This window comes from Vicugna pacos, chromosome 9 (assembly GCF_048564905.1).
Source record: "Vicugna pacos chromosome 9, VicPac4, whole genome shotgun sequence".
NCBI classification, from domain to species: domain Eukaryota; kingdom Metazoa; phylum Chordata; class Mammalia; order Artiodactyla; family Camelidae; genus Vicugna; species Vicugna pacos.
Genome location: NC_132995.1, coordinates 54,104,691 through 54,120,655, shown reverse-complemented (window position 1 = coordinate 54,120,655; position 15,965 = coordinate 54,104,691). Strand labels below are relative to the sequence as shown.

The 15,965-nt window shown below is 47.5% G+C and overlaps 1 protein-coding gene across 1 annotated transcript in view; it reads left to right on the top strand.

Moving 5' to 3' along the window:
• The window catches only part of LOC140698318 (myomegalin-like), a 38,782-nt gene extending 23,626 nt beyond the window's left edge, over positions 1-15,156 (top strand). Inside the window, 13 exon segments of the mRNA XM_072968305.1 lie at positions 306-437; positions 1,114-1,233; positions 2,694-2,883; positions 3,496-3,620; positions 6,586-6,810; positions 8,808-8,924; positions 9,470-9,565; positions 9,568-9,695; positions 10,838-10,981; positions 12,065-12,203; positions 12,491-12,537; positions 13,419-13,470; positions 14,131-15,156. Coding sequence (XP_072824406.1) covers positions 306-437; positions 1,114-1,233; positions 2,694-2,883; positions 3,496-3,620; positions 6,586-6,810; positions 8,808-8,924; positions 9,470-9,565; positions 9,568-9,695; positions 10,838-10,981; positions 12,065-12,203; positions 12,491-12,537; positions 13,419-13,470; positions 14,131-14,276 — 1,661 coding nt within the window. The 3' untranslated portion in view covers positions 14,277-15,156.
• The last annotated feature ends 809 nt before the right edge of the window (positions 15,157-15,965 follow it).

Sequence of the window (15,965 nt, the reverse complement as noted above, 5' to 3'; positions counted from 1 at the left end):
ATGTGAAACCCCTTACACTTACCAGTTAACCAAGTAACTGTACACGTACCCTTACAACTCCGTTACACGTACCCCTGCATGGGAAGGGGCCTGTGGGGCTTGCCTAGCCCCAGGCTGTCCAGTTTTTTGAAGCCAATTTACTGTTTAAACAGTCACCTGAGCTCATGGGTGCCTGTGAGAGAGGATGGTGATGTTTAGGGATCTTGCTGAGAGACCACTGGCTGAGCCCATCTCCCAAGTGGGCCCCACTAGTGACCAGGATTCTCCATCTCCCACCTCCTGCTGTCCTGGTGGGATGGCTGCAGGGGCTGACCTGCTGGAGGAGCATCTGGGTGAAATCCGGAACCTGCGCCAGCGCCTGGAGGAGTCCATCTGCATTAATGACCGCCTGAGGGAGCAGCTGGAACACAGGCTCAGCTCCACTGCCCGCGGAAGCGGTAGGAGAGGCTCAGGTCTTCTACTTCTGGTCGTAACTAGGGAACTTCTGAAGGTCAGGCCTTAGGGGGAGTTTGCAGGTTTCAAAGCATGGTGGTTTGCTTTTCTCCACTTGCTCTTTGCAATCAGTAAGGGGAGGGGACAAGTTCTATTCTCCTCACTTTGTAGATGTATCTGAGCTCAAAGAGTAACTTTCCTCATGGAAGAACTAACCAGGTCTGATCCCAGGAATCCTCTGACTTCTCATCCCATCCTTAATCTGTTCATATGCTGCCTGCTGACTTCTCTGGGCCCTTGTCCTATGACTGACAAGTGGTAGACCCAGGTCTGCCGGGTCCTGCCCCAGCCACTTACCAAGGCTGCCTTCCTCCACACACCCTCCTCCCAGGCTGCTGACACTCGGACACTGTCCGTTCCACACACCCTTCTCCTGCCACCACCCCAGCACCAGCTATTTAGGGCAAAGAGCCTCCTGAACAACTACGGCCAGGATATGGGATCATGCATGCGAAGAACCCATCCACAGGAGGCACAGGAAAATCAGGCATTTGGCCCACCAGGCTTTAGGCCCAGGACTCCAGTCCTCAGGGGTTTCTGCTGGGTTGGGACAGAACGGGCAGTTTTGAGAGCTTCTGTGACCCAAAGTTGTAACTTGTCTGCCTGCACTTTTCGGGACAGGATCCACCTCTAACTTCTACAGTCCAGGCCTGGAGTCCACACCTCAGCTCTACAGTGAGAACAGAGTCCTTAGGGAGGAAAACCGAAGCCTTCAGGCTCAGCTGAGTCATGTTTCCAGAGGTGAGTGATCAAAAGCCACAAAGTGTGGTCAGTCTCAGGCCATTTTCTTCCCTGGCCACACTGATCACCCACTGGAGCAGCCAAGAGAGAAAGTGGAGAGAACAGAGCTACCCAGATCCACCAGCCCAAAACCTCCATAGCTATTCTCAGTCTAGAAAGGGCTACTTCCTGCCAGTTCCCAGCCTTGGGCCCTCAGCCTCCTATGCTGCAGGGACAAGGAGCTCTAGGAAATCCACCACTTCTGTGCAGAGCTTCCTGCAGATATTCACAGTCATTAGCTACCAAACTGGATACCTGTGGGTATCTGTTCTACCTGCCTGAAAATCACAGCTGGTTTGGAACCAGAAAAGGAAGGAACGTGAGAGCCTACACACCCTCTCAGGTTTCTCCAGACTTTGCTGCTGCTCTGAGTGCCCCTCCCAGTGCTGATATGCTATCCCCACATCTCCTCACCATCTCCCCACCAACTCCCTATTCATACACTCTGGGTTCCTCCTTGGTCACCAATCTTCATGATTATTTCTGGACGTGTTAGCAGAATGTCCTCCCGAGCTTTCCCAACACTATTCAGTGGGCATCCACGAGTGAGCATCACTTCCTGTGTGCAGCTGGAGGCAGTTGACCATAGTGTTACTTGACTGGATGCAATCGATATATTTTTAATTACAAATTATTTTTATTTACAAATATTTATTAAATAACCATAACAGATAAAGAATAGTGGCTAAGAGGATTAAGCCCAGAATGAAAGAATGCTTGTGGAAAAGGAAAAAGACATCAAGAGATATTTCTGAATTAGCCTCTTCAGAGCAATAAGGTGTGAGAGGAAAGGTCGCTGCTTGGGAGGATAATGAACGTCATAGATAAGGGAGAAGGCAGAACTACTAAACTACCATTGCTGCCTGGAAAGACTCGCCCAGACTTACAGGTGAGAAGGTAGTAAGGTGTAAGTGAGCACCATCTGCCAGGCCCAGGTGATTCCACCCCAGAGGACTGACAGCACTGGAACCTTATTCTCAGAGTTCCTGTTGATAGTCTTTGAGAAATCATGATGATCAGAGAGAGGCTGCAAGCCCAGGAAAGGACAGATGTTCCCATTTTTGAAATGATGAAAATAATACATTCTAAAAACCTGAGTTAGCAAAACTCTAGAATAGATTATTGCACAGAAGGTATGTGAGCACTTAGAAAATAGCATTAGAAACCAGAATGTCTTCTGTGAAACAAAGTAGGTCATATTAAATCAGAGGGTCAAGGGCATTGCAAAGATACCGGTTCCCCATTCCCCAGAGTGTGTGGATCCAGTGGGTAGACACTCGCATCGCCTCCCCTGGCAGGCTGCAGCATATGCTGGCCTTCCTTTTACCTTAGTTCTGTTTGTCAGGGTGGATGTGCTTGGGCTCATCTTTCTGCTGACCTCTGGCCCCACAATATAAATGTTCCTGTGTTCTGCTCACCAGAGCGCTCCCAGGAAACAGAATGCCTGAGGGAGGCTCTGCTGACCTCTCGATCTCGGCTTCAAGAGCTGGAAATGGAGCTGGAGCACCAAAAGGTGGGACGGCAGCAGCTTTTGGAAGACTTGAAGGAGAAGCAGCAGGAAATCTTGCATTTCCAGGAGGAACGACTGTCTCTCCATGAGAAAGACTCCAAGTAAGAGGAAGCCCACTCATAAAGAAGGTGGCTCCATCTTAAGATTTAGGAAAAAGGATATTGGCAAGACAGTTCATGGTCCTTTTTGGAAGCCTCAATTTCCTCTCTGCTATTCCAGATTTATGGGTGACTTTGAAAAGAAGGAAGGACTTCTCTGGGAATGCCTTTTTCATTGCAAAGTTGAGAGGGTAAAACCGTGTTATAGCGGCTTCAGCATATTAGATACTGGAGAAAGTACGTTCTACTGCTTCCAGTTAGTTTGAGGACATGAGTCTCATCGTGACCTGGGAAGCTTCTATACCAGCCATGACGCTAGTTCCCAGCACAGACCCTGTAACTGCTTGTCAGCGTGAAAAGAGCACTGTAGGGGCAGTGAGAATACCGGATGGCATGTCCTGGGTCCTGCAGCTAATGGCATGACTCCAAGCAGAGTTACTTTCCCTCTCTGAGCCTCTGTTGCTACATCTGTAAAATAAAAGTGATGGTCTTCATGACCTCTGACTTGATGTCTAGGGCTAAAACTCTGTGATGCAAAAGTTGGTTCACAGGCTCTTGCCCTGGTGTGGCCAAGGGGTCCCTAAGCTCAGCGGGCCCTTGCTTGTCTCCTGGCAGGCTGCAGCAGAAGCTGGCCCTCTTGCAGCAACAGTGTGAAGAGAAACAGCAGCTCTTCGAGTCCCTCCAGTCGGAGGTACAGATCTACGAGGCACTTTATGGCAGTTCCAGGAAGGGGCTGAAAGGTATGTGTATCTGCCTCTTCCCCACCCTGTGAGCTGCCTGCTCTTGCTAAGGATCCTGGTGAAGTCTTTACCTTGGGAGTTGTGGAGATCTTGGAAACCTACAGAGGTCTGTCTCAGAAAAAACCTCACTCACTGAGGCTCCCAATAGGAAGGGAGGGGAGCTCTCACACACAAAGCCCAGGGGTTGGTGACATGAGCAAGATCCAGCCTTAATGTCCTTAAAAGTCGGCCACAGGCATCAAACTCACCCACCTAGATGGTCTCAGATAAGCGAATCAAACTCCAGATTATATAATGATTTCCATTTTTAACACAACTGCCCTGGTGGTATCATCATTTGAAAACATCTTAAATGTTGTGAATTCTGACCACCCACGCAACCTGGTCCCACCCTGACCTTTCCTCACTGAGAAAATTAAAAGACTTTTTAAAAATTTCAGAAATACTACTAACAGGACCTATATTTTCAGCCTAGATTTAAATTTTAAACTCTTGTAGTGAGGATTTTTGCTACCTGCTAGTATTTGAGAATCTTATTAACATTTCCCCATTCTTCTTCAAATGGGGAGGGCATTCTAAACACAATTACTCCAAGTAGGCTAGAACAGAGGGCTGATGTCAATGTGATGAAATCTAGCAAAGATTAAAAATACTCCTGACTTTGGTTAAAAATATCGGTGGTAGATATACAGGAAGGGGAGATCTTGCTCTGTAGCCACTCGTGGGCTTGAGGACGGGGGAGTTAGGTAGAAACACATTTACACAAGGAAGTTGTAGGCCAGAGTTGCTAGAAAAGCCAAGTTAACCTGAGACCACAGTGGTACAGCTGTGCTGTCCACATGGAGAGACCATGTCAGAAATATTGTTAGATTGTGGGGTGCCATCTTGTAAAAGGGACATTGACAAACAAGGGAATGTAATGAAGACAGGGACCAAATATCTCAGACTGGTTGAAGAAACTAAAAAACTGTAGGCTTGGAAAAGATCATATGACTATGAGAACGGGCTTCAGATATTTGAAGAACTGTCAGGTGAAGAGGAGCTGATGTGTTGTTATCCCTTCAGAGGGCTGAACAAGGGCCAGAGGGTGAAGGGCAATGGAATTGGGATCTGCACAGTTAACGCTTTCCTTCCCACTAAAGCCTTCTAGTGATGGATTGGCTGTTTCGAAGCAGTCGGCTTCCTATCCAAGCCCCGTTTAAATAGAAAGAGATGATTTTTCAAGGATCCCGTTGAAAAAGTTCTTGCTTTGGATGGGATGCTGACTCCCTGAACTTTTCAACTCTTTGTTTGTTTGTTTGTTTGTTTGTTTTTTGACTATATGTTTAAAAGCTCCTTAAGTACTATGGTTTATTATAATTTCACTGTTCAGCCAAATTTGAATCTTCATCAGATGTGACTGAGTTTTCTAATTTGTTGATGAGAAGTTGATCGAGAACTTGAAGAATTAAAGAAGCACAGCAGGCTTCAGAACAGCTTATGTACAAAGTCATGGAAGTGCTGGGTCAGGGGGAAGACCAACCAGCCTAGAGGGGAGTTTTGTATTGAAGGCAAGAGAATGGAGTCAGATTAGTTGAAAGGAGAGTTGCCAGTATATAGAAGGCCTACGAGGTAGGATGACAATTTACTCTGTGTAGTAGGCAACGGAAAATGAGTATATTTTCCAAGCAAAATGGGTACATGATGGAAACAGAATTTTAAGATAGTAAGACTGGTGTCACATACTGGAGTTGGGAGTCCAACATTAGAATCAGGGAAACCTGTTTGAATGGGTGTAGTGATATTATGGGTGTTAAGTGTGGAGGGTCTCATATAAGGTGTAATCAGAAGATGAAGGAGAATAAATAGATGAAAAAATTTTAAATAATAAGCAACAATTTGTGAGAATTTGGATTTCAGAAAAGAACAAAAGGGAGGAGCATCATGGAACTTTGGGGTTGGTATCTGGAAACCACTTCATCCTCAGCTACCTCCCCTTTCATGTCTTGCTCCCTTATAATGGGTCTTTCAGGATTCATCTCAAAGCTCCTACCACTAAGGCCCCATTATCCCTTATCCTTAACTCTATGACCCAATAAGAACTCTGAATTAAAATCTTTTTAATACACACATTTGGTGACAAATCCTAACTGAACTGATGAAAGAATATTCATAGTCTTCATTTATCTCATTTAGTGAGAATATTCGCATAGCTCATTACAGGACTATGAATGTGTTTGGAAAAACAAAAAAATTTAGTTTCTGGACCTATGGCCCAGATGCAACTGGGTGCATGTGTTAGATGGTATTTGCATCCTATTGCCTTGCTAAAAACCCAAACAAATTCCATCTTTTGAAAGAACATTTGGCTTCATAGTTTTTAGATGAACAGTTGTGGTCTTGTAGAATATTTGTTTAATCTCTTCTTCCCCAGTACACAGAAACAGACTACGGGTGGTGAGTGGAGATAAAAAAACAAACAAACAAACAAGGAGAAATTGAGAAGTCCAATTAGTTATGATCCTTGGTCTGTGGTACCCCACTCCCATTCTTACCTGCTGCCCAAGACCCGAGGCCTTTCTCTTCCTCTCCCCTTTGACCCCTGAGTGTGGAAATCATCGACTCTCCTCCCTCAGCACCTTCCCTTCTCTAGTTCAGTACACCTATCTTGGAAGACCCTGTTTCTAGCCTGCAGGACTAAGGTTAATAGAGAGGTAAAATAATAGGCTTGACTTCACCTGCCAATCAAATGCCCTCCGGGTGCACAAGGGTCATTTGAGCCTCAGGGAAACTCTAGACTGGAGTGTGCGCCATCTCAGTGTGTGCCAGGCCCCCCCACTGGAAGAGGGACATCTCCATCACAGTTGTGTTGCCTGGGACCCTGAGACACTGTGGTCCTTGGCAGGAAGGAATGTCACAGAGAAGTGTTCTGACAGATGCTTGGAAAGAATCAGTGCTACCAGAGCCCTCCTCTCTCTCCTTAGAGCTTACACTTGGGATGCTTGTCACCAAGTCCCTTTGAGCAGTGACTTGAGCCACCTGGTGGCAGAGATCCGAGCTTTGAGAGGGCAGCTGGAGCAGAGCATTCAGGTGAACAACTGTCTGCGAGTGCAGCTCGAGCAGCAGTTGGATGGAGGTGCCAGCAAAGCCGGCCTCAGCCCCTTCTTCCCTGTCAGCCCTGACCCTGGAAGCAAGCAGCCGCTCTTCCAAGGTAGGAAGGAAAAGGGGATCAGGAAGCCCTCAGCCAGTGGGGAGGTCCCCGGGATGTCTGTGGTGGAAGGCACAATCTTGCCTCTTCCATGCTCCTTAAGGTCGGGGTGAAATCAGAGATGCTTCAATACAGTGCCCGAGTGAGAGAGTGGGATTTAGGGTAAGATCTGGCTCCAGATTCTGAGTTTGCGATTTATAGGTGTTTGCCTGGAATTTAAACTCCTCAGGCTATTTAAGCCTTAGCTTCCTCATCTTTAAATGAAGATTATATTAATATATACTGTGCATGGCTATGTGGGGCATTAAATGAAATAATGTACAAGTGCCTGGCATAATAAGAAATGCTTAAGAATTAACAGCTATGTATGTTAATGTCTATTCCTTGTATTTGTGGAGTGCTTTAAATTTTACATGCTTTCAAATAATTTTTCAAATCATTTCATCACAGGTAGGGTAGGTTTTACTGTCTCTGTATTTCACATGAGAAAACTCAGGCACTAAGACATTAGCTGACATGTTAAGGTTGACAGGAGTTGAGAGACCAACCCAGGACTCAAAGCAGAACTTGTGGTTTCCAGTCTGTGCTCCCTCTGCCTCACCATGCCGTGTCTTGGTATTACTGGCCTTCCCAGACTCTCTGGCCTGGCTTCCTCTGCCTAACATGAGGGGAACTCAGCCATGTGGCAAAACGTTCCTGTCCCTGAGGAAACCCTGGCTGTAGGAAGGCAGTGGGAGGTGGTGGTGCTGTTCCAGGTATAGTCACCCACTTCTGCTGCCCTGCCCCCGGCTTGCCTCTCCAGATACAAATGTTTACACAGTTCTCTCCCGCTCTTCTCAGTATCATTCATCAATCAGTCTCATGTCCTCTGGTTTTAATATGAGTGTCAATACCGCCCCAATGAATATTGACACATTCATTTCTACTTCCTCTTCTTTTTTCCTTTTGATAGACCATTTAATTCACCATCTCCACTCACCACTATGGACATGTCCTCAATTTTATTCTAAATGGGAACCATTCTGCTCTGGATTATCTAAAGATGAGCTTTTACACTTTCATGCCTGGTTTACCCGTTTTTTGTTTTTTTTTTTCTGGTTCTGCGAGATTCATGTATCAATGACCTTATCTGTCCAATGAAGGTGATTTCCCCCAATCATGTTGCTGTGGCCGTTAAATAAGAAAGCGTACGTGGACCACCAAGCAAAATGCCTGGCACATAAAACATTTCTGGTTAAAATTAGGTGGATGCCTCACATACTCGGGCTACCGTGCGGCTGTCATGCTCAGTTGTGTCTCCCTTTCATCCCTTTAACAAGGCTTTCCCCACTCACTGCCTCCCCACCACTTGAGCCAGGACTCTGCCCTGCTGGCTCAGTCACTCCTCCTCCTCCTTGTCCAGTGCAGAGGCCTGAGCCAGAAAGCAGGCTCTAGGCCACATTTGCCTGAGCAGAATCATTCCTGTCTCTTTGTGATATTTCCCAATTCCTCCCCTGCAGGATTGCTGCCTGGCCTCCAAGAGGGCGTCTCTAACTCACCAAGGCTTCTGTCGCCTGTTCTTCTCACACCACTGCATATTTCCCAGTCCCCACTCATCACAATGGTGGTTAGAGTGCTGAGTTTAATGGCCCATAAATCCATTCATTCTTTGATCAAATATTTTTACCATATATACTGCATATATTTATGCATATTTATATTTAGTTTCAAAGCACTGCACTGGACACTGCGTACAAAATTATATTCAAAAACTGGGGTAAGAAAAGTATATCTAGTAATTTTTCAAACTAGAAGTTGCTCTGTGAATTATAGGAACCTCCTTTTGTTCCAAACTAAGTGATCTGCTTACTGTTGCTTTTAAATGTGGTACATGGGTGATGATTATGTAAGAGGGGGGTCCTCTTGCCTTACTGTCTGGTGGTGAAGACTAGGCTGTGCACGTGCTTGGGGAGCAGTGTGTTCCCAGGGTTCCTAAAGTTGTGGTTACCTTGACTCCCTAGATTCAGTTGCCTCCCCTCCAGTTCGGGACGTGGGCATGAATTCTCCAGCTGTGGTCTTCCCCAGCTCTTCTTCCGCTGCTCCTGGCTCTGAGACCACAACTTTTAATAGGACAAATGGTAAATAAGGCAACTACAGGACTCAGGGACTGACGATGGAAAATTATTAGTGCGAGTAACCTTTGTTTCTCTGTATACGCATTATCTAAATTTAGAGATTTTTCTCTGCATGTCCCAAGGCCTTTAGCCCTGCTCATTGCACCTTCTGTGCTGCCTTTCTTCCTCGTGCTGTTTTCCGATTGCTCTGCTGTTGCCTCACTGCAGTCACCCAATTTTTGAAAGTGTTCTCTGGGTCCAGCTTCATTTCCTTATCTGTGTCTTCTCAACCCCGTAGTTAAAAATTTGTGTGTATAATATATGTCCTGAATATTTCATTTGTCAATAAGGATAAAATTTGCCTCCTGGCGATTTTATCATTATGAGAGGATATAAGAAAGATTATAAAAATGTAGAACCCAGAATATATAAGGATTTCACACCATGCTTGTACTTTCCAAGACTGTCTTATTTCTGCCCCCTTTCATTATTTGACTTCTCTTTTGTATTGAACTAAGGAATCATTATGAATAACAGTGCTTTTGTGCTGTTGTGGTTTGATTGTTCAGAGCTGGGTTCGGATGCTTCTCCTGGAATAAAGACCCCTCCCAAGTTGGAGGGTGATGCTACTGACGGCTCCTTTGCCAATAAGCATGGCCGCCACGTCATGGCCACATTGATGACTACAGCGTCCTAAGACAGCAGATCGGGGAGGGCAGACTGCTGGTCAAGAAGATAGCATCTCTCACGAGATCAGCCTGCAACCTCCCTGGCCTTGAAGCTCCGGGCACAGAGGTAATTACATCGTTCCATTACAGACCTCTTTCTTGCATATTTTCCGTATGCCCTTCCTTCTTCTGATTTTAGCTCCTTCTGCTATTTTTTTCCCCATGCTTCACATCTCCCAACAGCTGAGGATATATGTTCCATTTACACCCAGTTGGGCCTTTTGTCTTCATCTGCTAATTTCACGATAAGCTCTGCTCTGTTCCAGATGTAGCTGACTTGGCATTTCCACTCAGAACCATAGAAAAGCCTGTGCAGCACTGCCGTCCTCATCAGTAGAGCATTTTTAAAGTGTTGACATACACATGGGACTGTACTGAGCACCCTTTGGTAGCTTATTATCTGCTAAAGTCATGCTGGCACATGGCCATCCTTGGGCAGAAGAAAATCACTTAATCAGTTTGCTAGAAATTGAAAATTTGCGTCGATATGGGCTAAATGTGCGGAAGGAGTGAGGAACATGGCAGCCATGGAATTTCCTGGTTCAGACTGAGCCGGGGAGGAGGGCAGAAAGCAGATCTCAGAGCCCTTCACCAGGAGAGACCAGGCACCCCCAGCTGCGGTGCTGTCTGAGCCACTGGAGACGCATGGATGCTCAGGGAGAGGCCTGTGCCCAGGAGCCCCCTCACTAGGGAGGGAGCCCCACACCTGACTACATAAGCATAACAAGGGGCTCCAGGCACAATGTTAGAAGCTGCACTCTGGGTGTGAGGGCATGAACCGAGAATTGGGTGTTACTGGCACAGGGGATGCCACAGAGGATGTGTACGTTCTCCGGGGAAGAGGGCATGTCAGGTAAAGGGAGCAGCACCTCAATCCTTTGAGCTACAAATGGTTCAGCCCATTTGTAGCATGAGGTGTGAATTAGGGCAGGGCACAGTGCAAAAATTAGGGACCTTAAACTCCAGAGCATGTGCAGGACTAGGAGCTGAAGAGTATGGGGAAGGCTGGAATCAAATGAATTCTTGCAAGTGGGAGGGCCCTGCTGAGGTCAGAGATCCTGAGATTCAGGGTTAGAAAAGGGTTTCACAGGTTCAAGCAAGTCCCTGTCTGTGCCTCACTCACAAAGGAAGCTGGGGCCTGTGCTCACAGGAAAAAAAAGTGATTGCTCAGCCCCAGGGATGTCCATGGCTACCTCCCCCTTTTCCCAGGCGATGGGCAGCAAAGGCATCCAGGAGCTTCAGAGCAGCACCAATGCCCTGCATCACCGGCTGGAGGAGGCAGCCTCCCTCCTCACCGTGTTCTGGCGAGCAGCCTTGCCAAGCTCCGATGGTTCTGCACTGCATGGAAAGTCGGTAAGAGGCCAGCGTCATCTACTCGTTCTGCCCCCCCAAAATCCTTATGCCTCCACAGTCTGCAGACCCTGAAGATCAGGAGCTGAATGGTCAATTGGGACAGAGGGGACCAGAGAAAGGAGACCTCTCCTCCATGGTGGCTGCTTTCAGCACAGCTCTGATGACATCCCCTCTCCTTTGACCCCTGACTCCTGGGATAACTAATTAAAGAGGAAAAGGAGAGGATATGGAGGAGGGAGAGACAGGAGAGCTCTGATAACCCATTCATGTTCACTTTCTTTACCTGTCTGATGTTTGCCTGAGCTCAAGTTCAGGGACACGTTAAAACATCAAGAACTTCTGTCTTCACCCCACCCCACTTCCACAAATCAGGTAGGATCACAGAATGTCATCATGAGTTGACCAGCCTCTTTTAGCCACCCACTGGAATCCCAACAAATCACTTAAATTTCAGTCTCCAGGTCAGGCCAGGGGAGAGTCAACCTCCCCCGGGTGCTCTCAAGCCAGCTCTCTGGTTGGTGACCTTGAATAGCCAGGTTTCAGGATCCCCTCCCAGGGGTTCTAACTCCAGACTAATATCACTGACACCTGACATCTTAGGAGACCCAACTATGCTAATTCCAGAGGAGGGGGTGATTTTCCATTTTGAAGTTGGCAGGGATATTTACAAAATTGCAGACTGTTTCAGGCCAGCCCTGTCTTGCCAGTCACCATATTCCTAACAACCAAGTCTTACTTGTGTAGCCCAAGTGATATGATTAATGTCAACACTAAATCTGAGCTCCTGTTCACAGCTGACGGTTTCAGAGCTGGCCTGGAGTCAGGTCCTGTGCAGCAACAGGAGTGTAGCCTGTGCTAACGTGCACGGGGGCTTCCAGCTTCTCAGTGTTCATACCTAATGGCCTCATTCTGAGCTGACATCTGCCGGAGGGTTTTAGATGCTTTAACTGGTGGGGTAGGGAGAATTGAGTCCAAAAATAGTTGAGAAGATTGTAAAATCCTATTTTGGGTTGTTAGGAGCCACAAAGCCCGGGGGGCTTTCAGATTTCTGACCATTGACAGAGAGCCTGTTTCTCTTCCCAGGGAGAGTCCATGAAAAGGGAGCTTCTAGAGCTGAAAACCAAACTATCCAAACAGGAGAGTCTCCTTCAGAGCACGGCAGAGCGTCTGAAGACTGCCAACCAGCAGAAGGAGAGCATGGAGCAGTTCATCTTCAGCCAGTGTGGGTGTCCCCCTACCACGGAATAGGACACAAGATGGGGGAACTTGCAGACTCCCCGCTTGTGCTGTGGATGCAGAGTGACCAGAGAGGCTAGGGAAAGGGGGAGACTGATGTGACATCCGTGAACCTCCCGTTTTATCAGTAATCATGGATGCTGGGGGTGGTGTTGGGGGGCAGCAGGAGACCCCAAGCTGAGTGGCCAGAAAGAAAGCTTTAGAGCACACACCCAAGGCAAGTATGGGCCCCCCTGGTAACTTCTCCCTTGTGGGGCTGTTTTCGTTTTTCAGTGACCCGGACACACGATGTTTTGAAGAAGGCAAGGACTAATTTGGAGGTAAGGAAACCACAGCATTAGTCAGAGCCATAGAGCCTGCTTCAAACCCTTCAGCATCTGTCATCAGAGTCGGGAGGTCATCTCTGACCTTCCCTGACCTTCCAGGAGAGACTTCTGGTCCACTTGCAGGAGCACAGGTCCTCAATGAGCATCTGTCCAATTTCCACCCCATCAGCACTCCCACCCCAATCAGCAACCTCCCCTGCCATCTAGGTTCACTCTCACTTTGTCATCACCTTCTCTTTACTGCAATATTCTCTCCTTCATGCCAAGTCAAGAGTGTGGAGAAATGCAATTCAGTTGATTCTCGAGGTCAGAGGACATAAGGGGTCTGCCTCTGTGTTAAGATTTCAGTAAAGGGATCCTGAGGTCACTCATGTGTTCTGGGGTTTCCTGTACCACTTTATGAAAAAATAACTGCAAGATACAGCCTACTAAACAGATTTCACTATACAGTATGGAGCTGAGAACAGCATTGGGATTTTGGCAGAGTTTTCTTCAAGCAACAACACAAAAGAAAATCATTGGGTCTTACTGATCGAAAAAAGAACAGGGTAATAAACTAAAGGGAAGATTTTACATATATGGGAGACATTCTCTGTTTATTGAAAACACTAACACCTTCTTTAGGAACCACTTTGAAGAAAACTTGAGGTGTTAAGAAATGACTTAAAAATCAGAAATTAAACCTTTTACACTGGCCATCGAAGCTTTACCATAAGTAACTGAGCATATGCCTAGGAATGTTCCTAAACTGTAATCTAGAGAATGTTGACCTCACAGTGTCAAAATGGGTTGGGCCATAATTTAACTCTGCCTTTTTGTGTGCTAATTCCTTTTGTTTTTCTCTGATGATTCCTTTCTTTCCTGAGCCTTTTTAGAAGAACACTTACAGGATTGCCTCTGTAAAGCCTTATTCCTGTCCCAGCAAAGGTAACCCAATAGCCTCTGGTACCCGCTGGCTTCCCTAATTTGGAAGAGTCCTCTCGACTTCTGCTAGGTCATTGGAAAGGGCCCGAGGACTGAGTTCTAATCCCAGGCTTGTCACTAACTGGCTGTGTGGCTTTTGCTGACCTCAGTCTCTGTGAGCCTGCTGCCCCTCATCTGTAAGAGGTGGCACCAAGAAGGTCTCTGATGTCCCTGCTGACGTGGCCCGTCCCACTCCTCCTTAAGTCACAGGACACAAAAGGGGGACTTCCCTGCAAAATGCCCTCTCCTTCCTCCAACAGGCTGTTTCTATATGTGCATGTTTCATGCTAAGCTGTTTTCCTGTTTATCACAAAAGCCATCCTTTTGCTCCAAGGTGAATTGGAGAGGGAACTGGTCCCTCAAGAGGGAGTGGTAGGATCATGCCACCTGGTGTGCAGTGGCTTTGAGCAGACGTATCACCACAGGAGGGTGTGGGGGGCTTTTCCACTAACCTGGTGGCACCAGTTGCTCCTCCAGACCTCAGCATACCCCCTCAGCTCATCCTGTTAATAGGCTCTCACGGAGCTCCTGGCTTCTGTCACCAATCAGCTCTCTCTGCAGCCTCAGTTAGCCACCAGTAGGGCCTGATAATGCCTTCTTACTTTATGCAATTTTGGTCTCCAGGTAAAATCCCTAAGGGCAGTGCCGGGCTCTTCAGTCCTGTGACGCTTGCCTTCCAGGAGCCATGCAAGAAGCGAAGCCACCAGAGGTCCTTAAAACAGCAGGCAGGATGGGCCTGCCCCACTTTTGCACAGCTCCCTGTCTGCTGAGGAGGATATGAGTCTCACTCCTCCACACCTACTGGAGGGTCTGGAAGGAGTCCAAGATGACGCCTGGTGGGGCAGTGCCAAAAGGCAGTGGGCCTTTCCTGCAGCTGTGGAATAACCAGCCAAGGTCCACTTGGCCCAGCACTGAGCAAAACACGCATAGTTTGTAGAGGACTTCGTGACACTGCTTCTGGACGCCCCAGTGCCATGGGAACCAGCAACAGCACATTTCTCACCTCAGCTTGATCCTCAGATGGTCAACTCAGGGCAGACAGGACCTGCTTCCTAGGATCGGAGCTGTGGTTCTGACACTGGAGCCCCTCGGCAGATCTAAAAGCACACGACTGAGCGGCGATGCCCTGACAGACAGTGTTGACGGGGCCCCGATGACCTGACCGGGGGCCAGCACAGCTGGGTCGGTCAGGATTGGCGTCAGTCTACACTGCAGCACCGAGTTCTTGGGATCCACGTGGTGAGAGCTTTGACTTGCAGATGCCATCTCATGCTTACCCTGGTACTTCCTATTTCTATTCTCATATGATCTCCAAAAGTTTACTGACCTCATTCTAAATTTGCTGTTCCATTTGGTCATCTTAACCTCCCTCTTGGATTTGGGGATGAATGGCCACACTAAGCCACTGAAAATCTTGAGTAAAGCAAACCAGTGATCACTTGTAAGTGACATGTGAGCACTCACCAGTTGTCCTAAAGCCTAGTCTGTGTCTTCACAGTGCTTTAGAATGTGTGTATGTGTATAAATGTATGATATATATTTATATATGTTGCTATAGTGGTACGTTGGAGGCCAATATAACTGGTGGACAGGGTTGGTGAGAGGAAATGAAACAGTCTTTTTGGTGGCTATTAAAGCAGAATGTGTATAAAGAAATAAAGTTGCTCTTTGCCTGCTTTATTTCCAATTTCTGCACTAGTCCCTAGGCTGAGTATGTAAGAATAGGAAAGACAGACTGGCATTAGGAAGCTCAGAGTCTGAGGCAGGATCAAGATGGCAAAGTAAGAGGAAATGAAGCTCACCTCACCACACAAACACACAAGAATATGACTATATGTGGAACAATTCTCACATAAAACTGCAGAATAGCAAAAGATCTCCTATATAACCAAGGCTGCGCGAAAGATCTCCACGTAACCAGGTAGGATGGGGGCAGAAGGCATCAGGTCAGGACCTGTGTCCCTGGGAGGGATCTGTAAGGAGGAGAAGGTCTATGCAGGTGGACCCTCACCCTGGGGAGTCAGCAGGTTGAGCCATAATCTGAGCATCCCAGTCCTGGGGTCCTACGTGGAGGAGACAGGCCCCCATGCCTCCTGGGAAATTCACTGAGACAGATGCTAGAAGGGCTGGAGAAGCCTAGGCTCTACTTACTTACCAAGGGTGCACATGCGCTGGCTTACAAATAGTCAGAGTGAGAGAGCCTTGCACTGGCAGCAGCCACCTTGCTTCACTTCCCAGTCAGAGGGGGGTGACCACTCCAGCCCCACTCACCCCATACCACAGCCTGCCACAGGATCTTGGCAAAGACTCGGTCTAGCTGCACAGAAACAGACTAGGGCACCTGGGGTGTGATCTGGGCAGGGTCTTGGAGGCCACAGTCCATGCATACACGGGGCGGTGGTAGTATTCACAGTGGACACTCTCAGCTTGCGCACAAGGCGGTACACAGGACCAGAGTG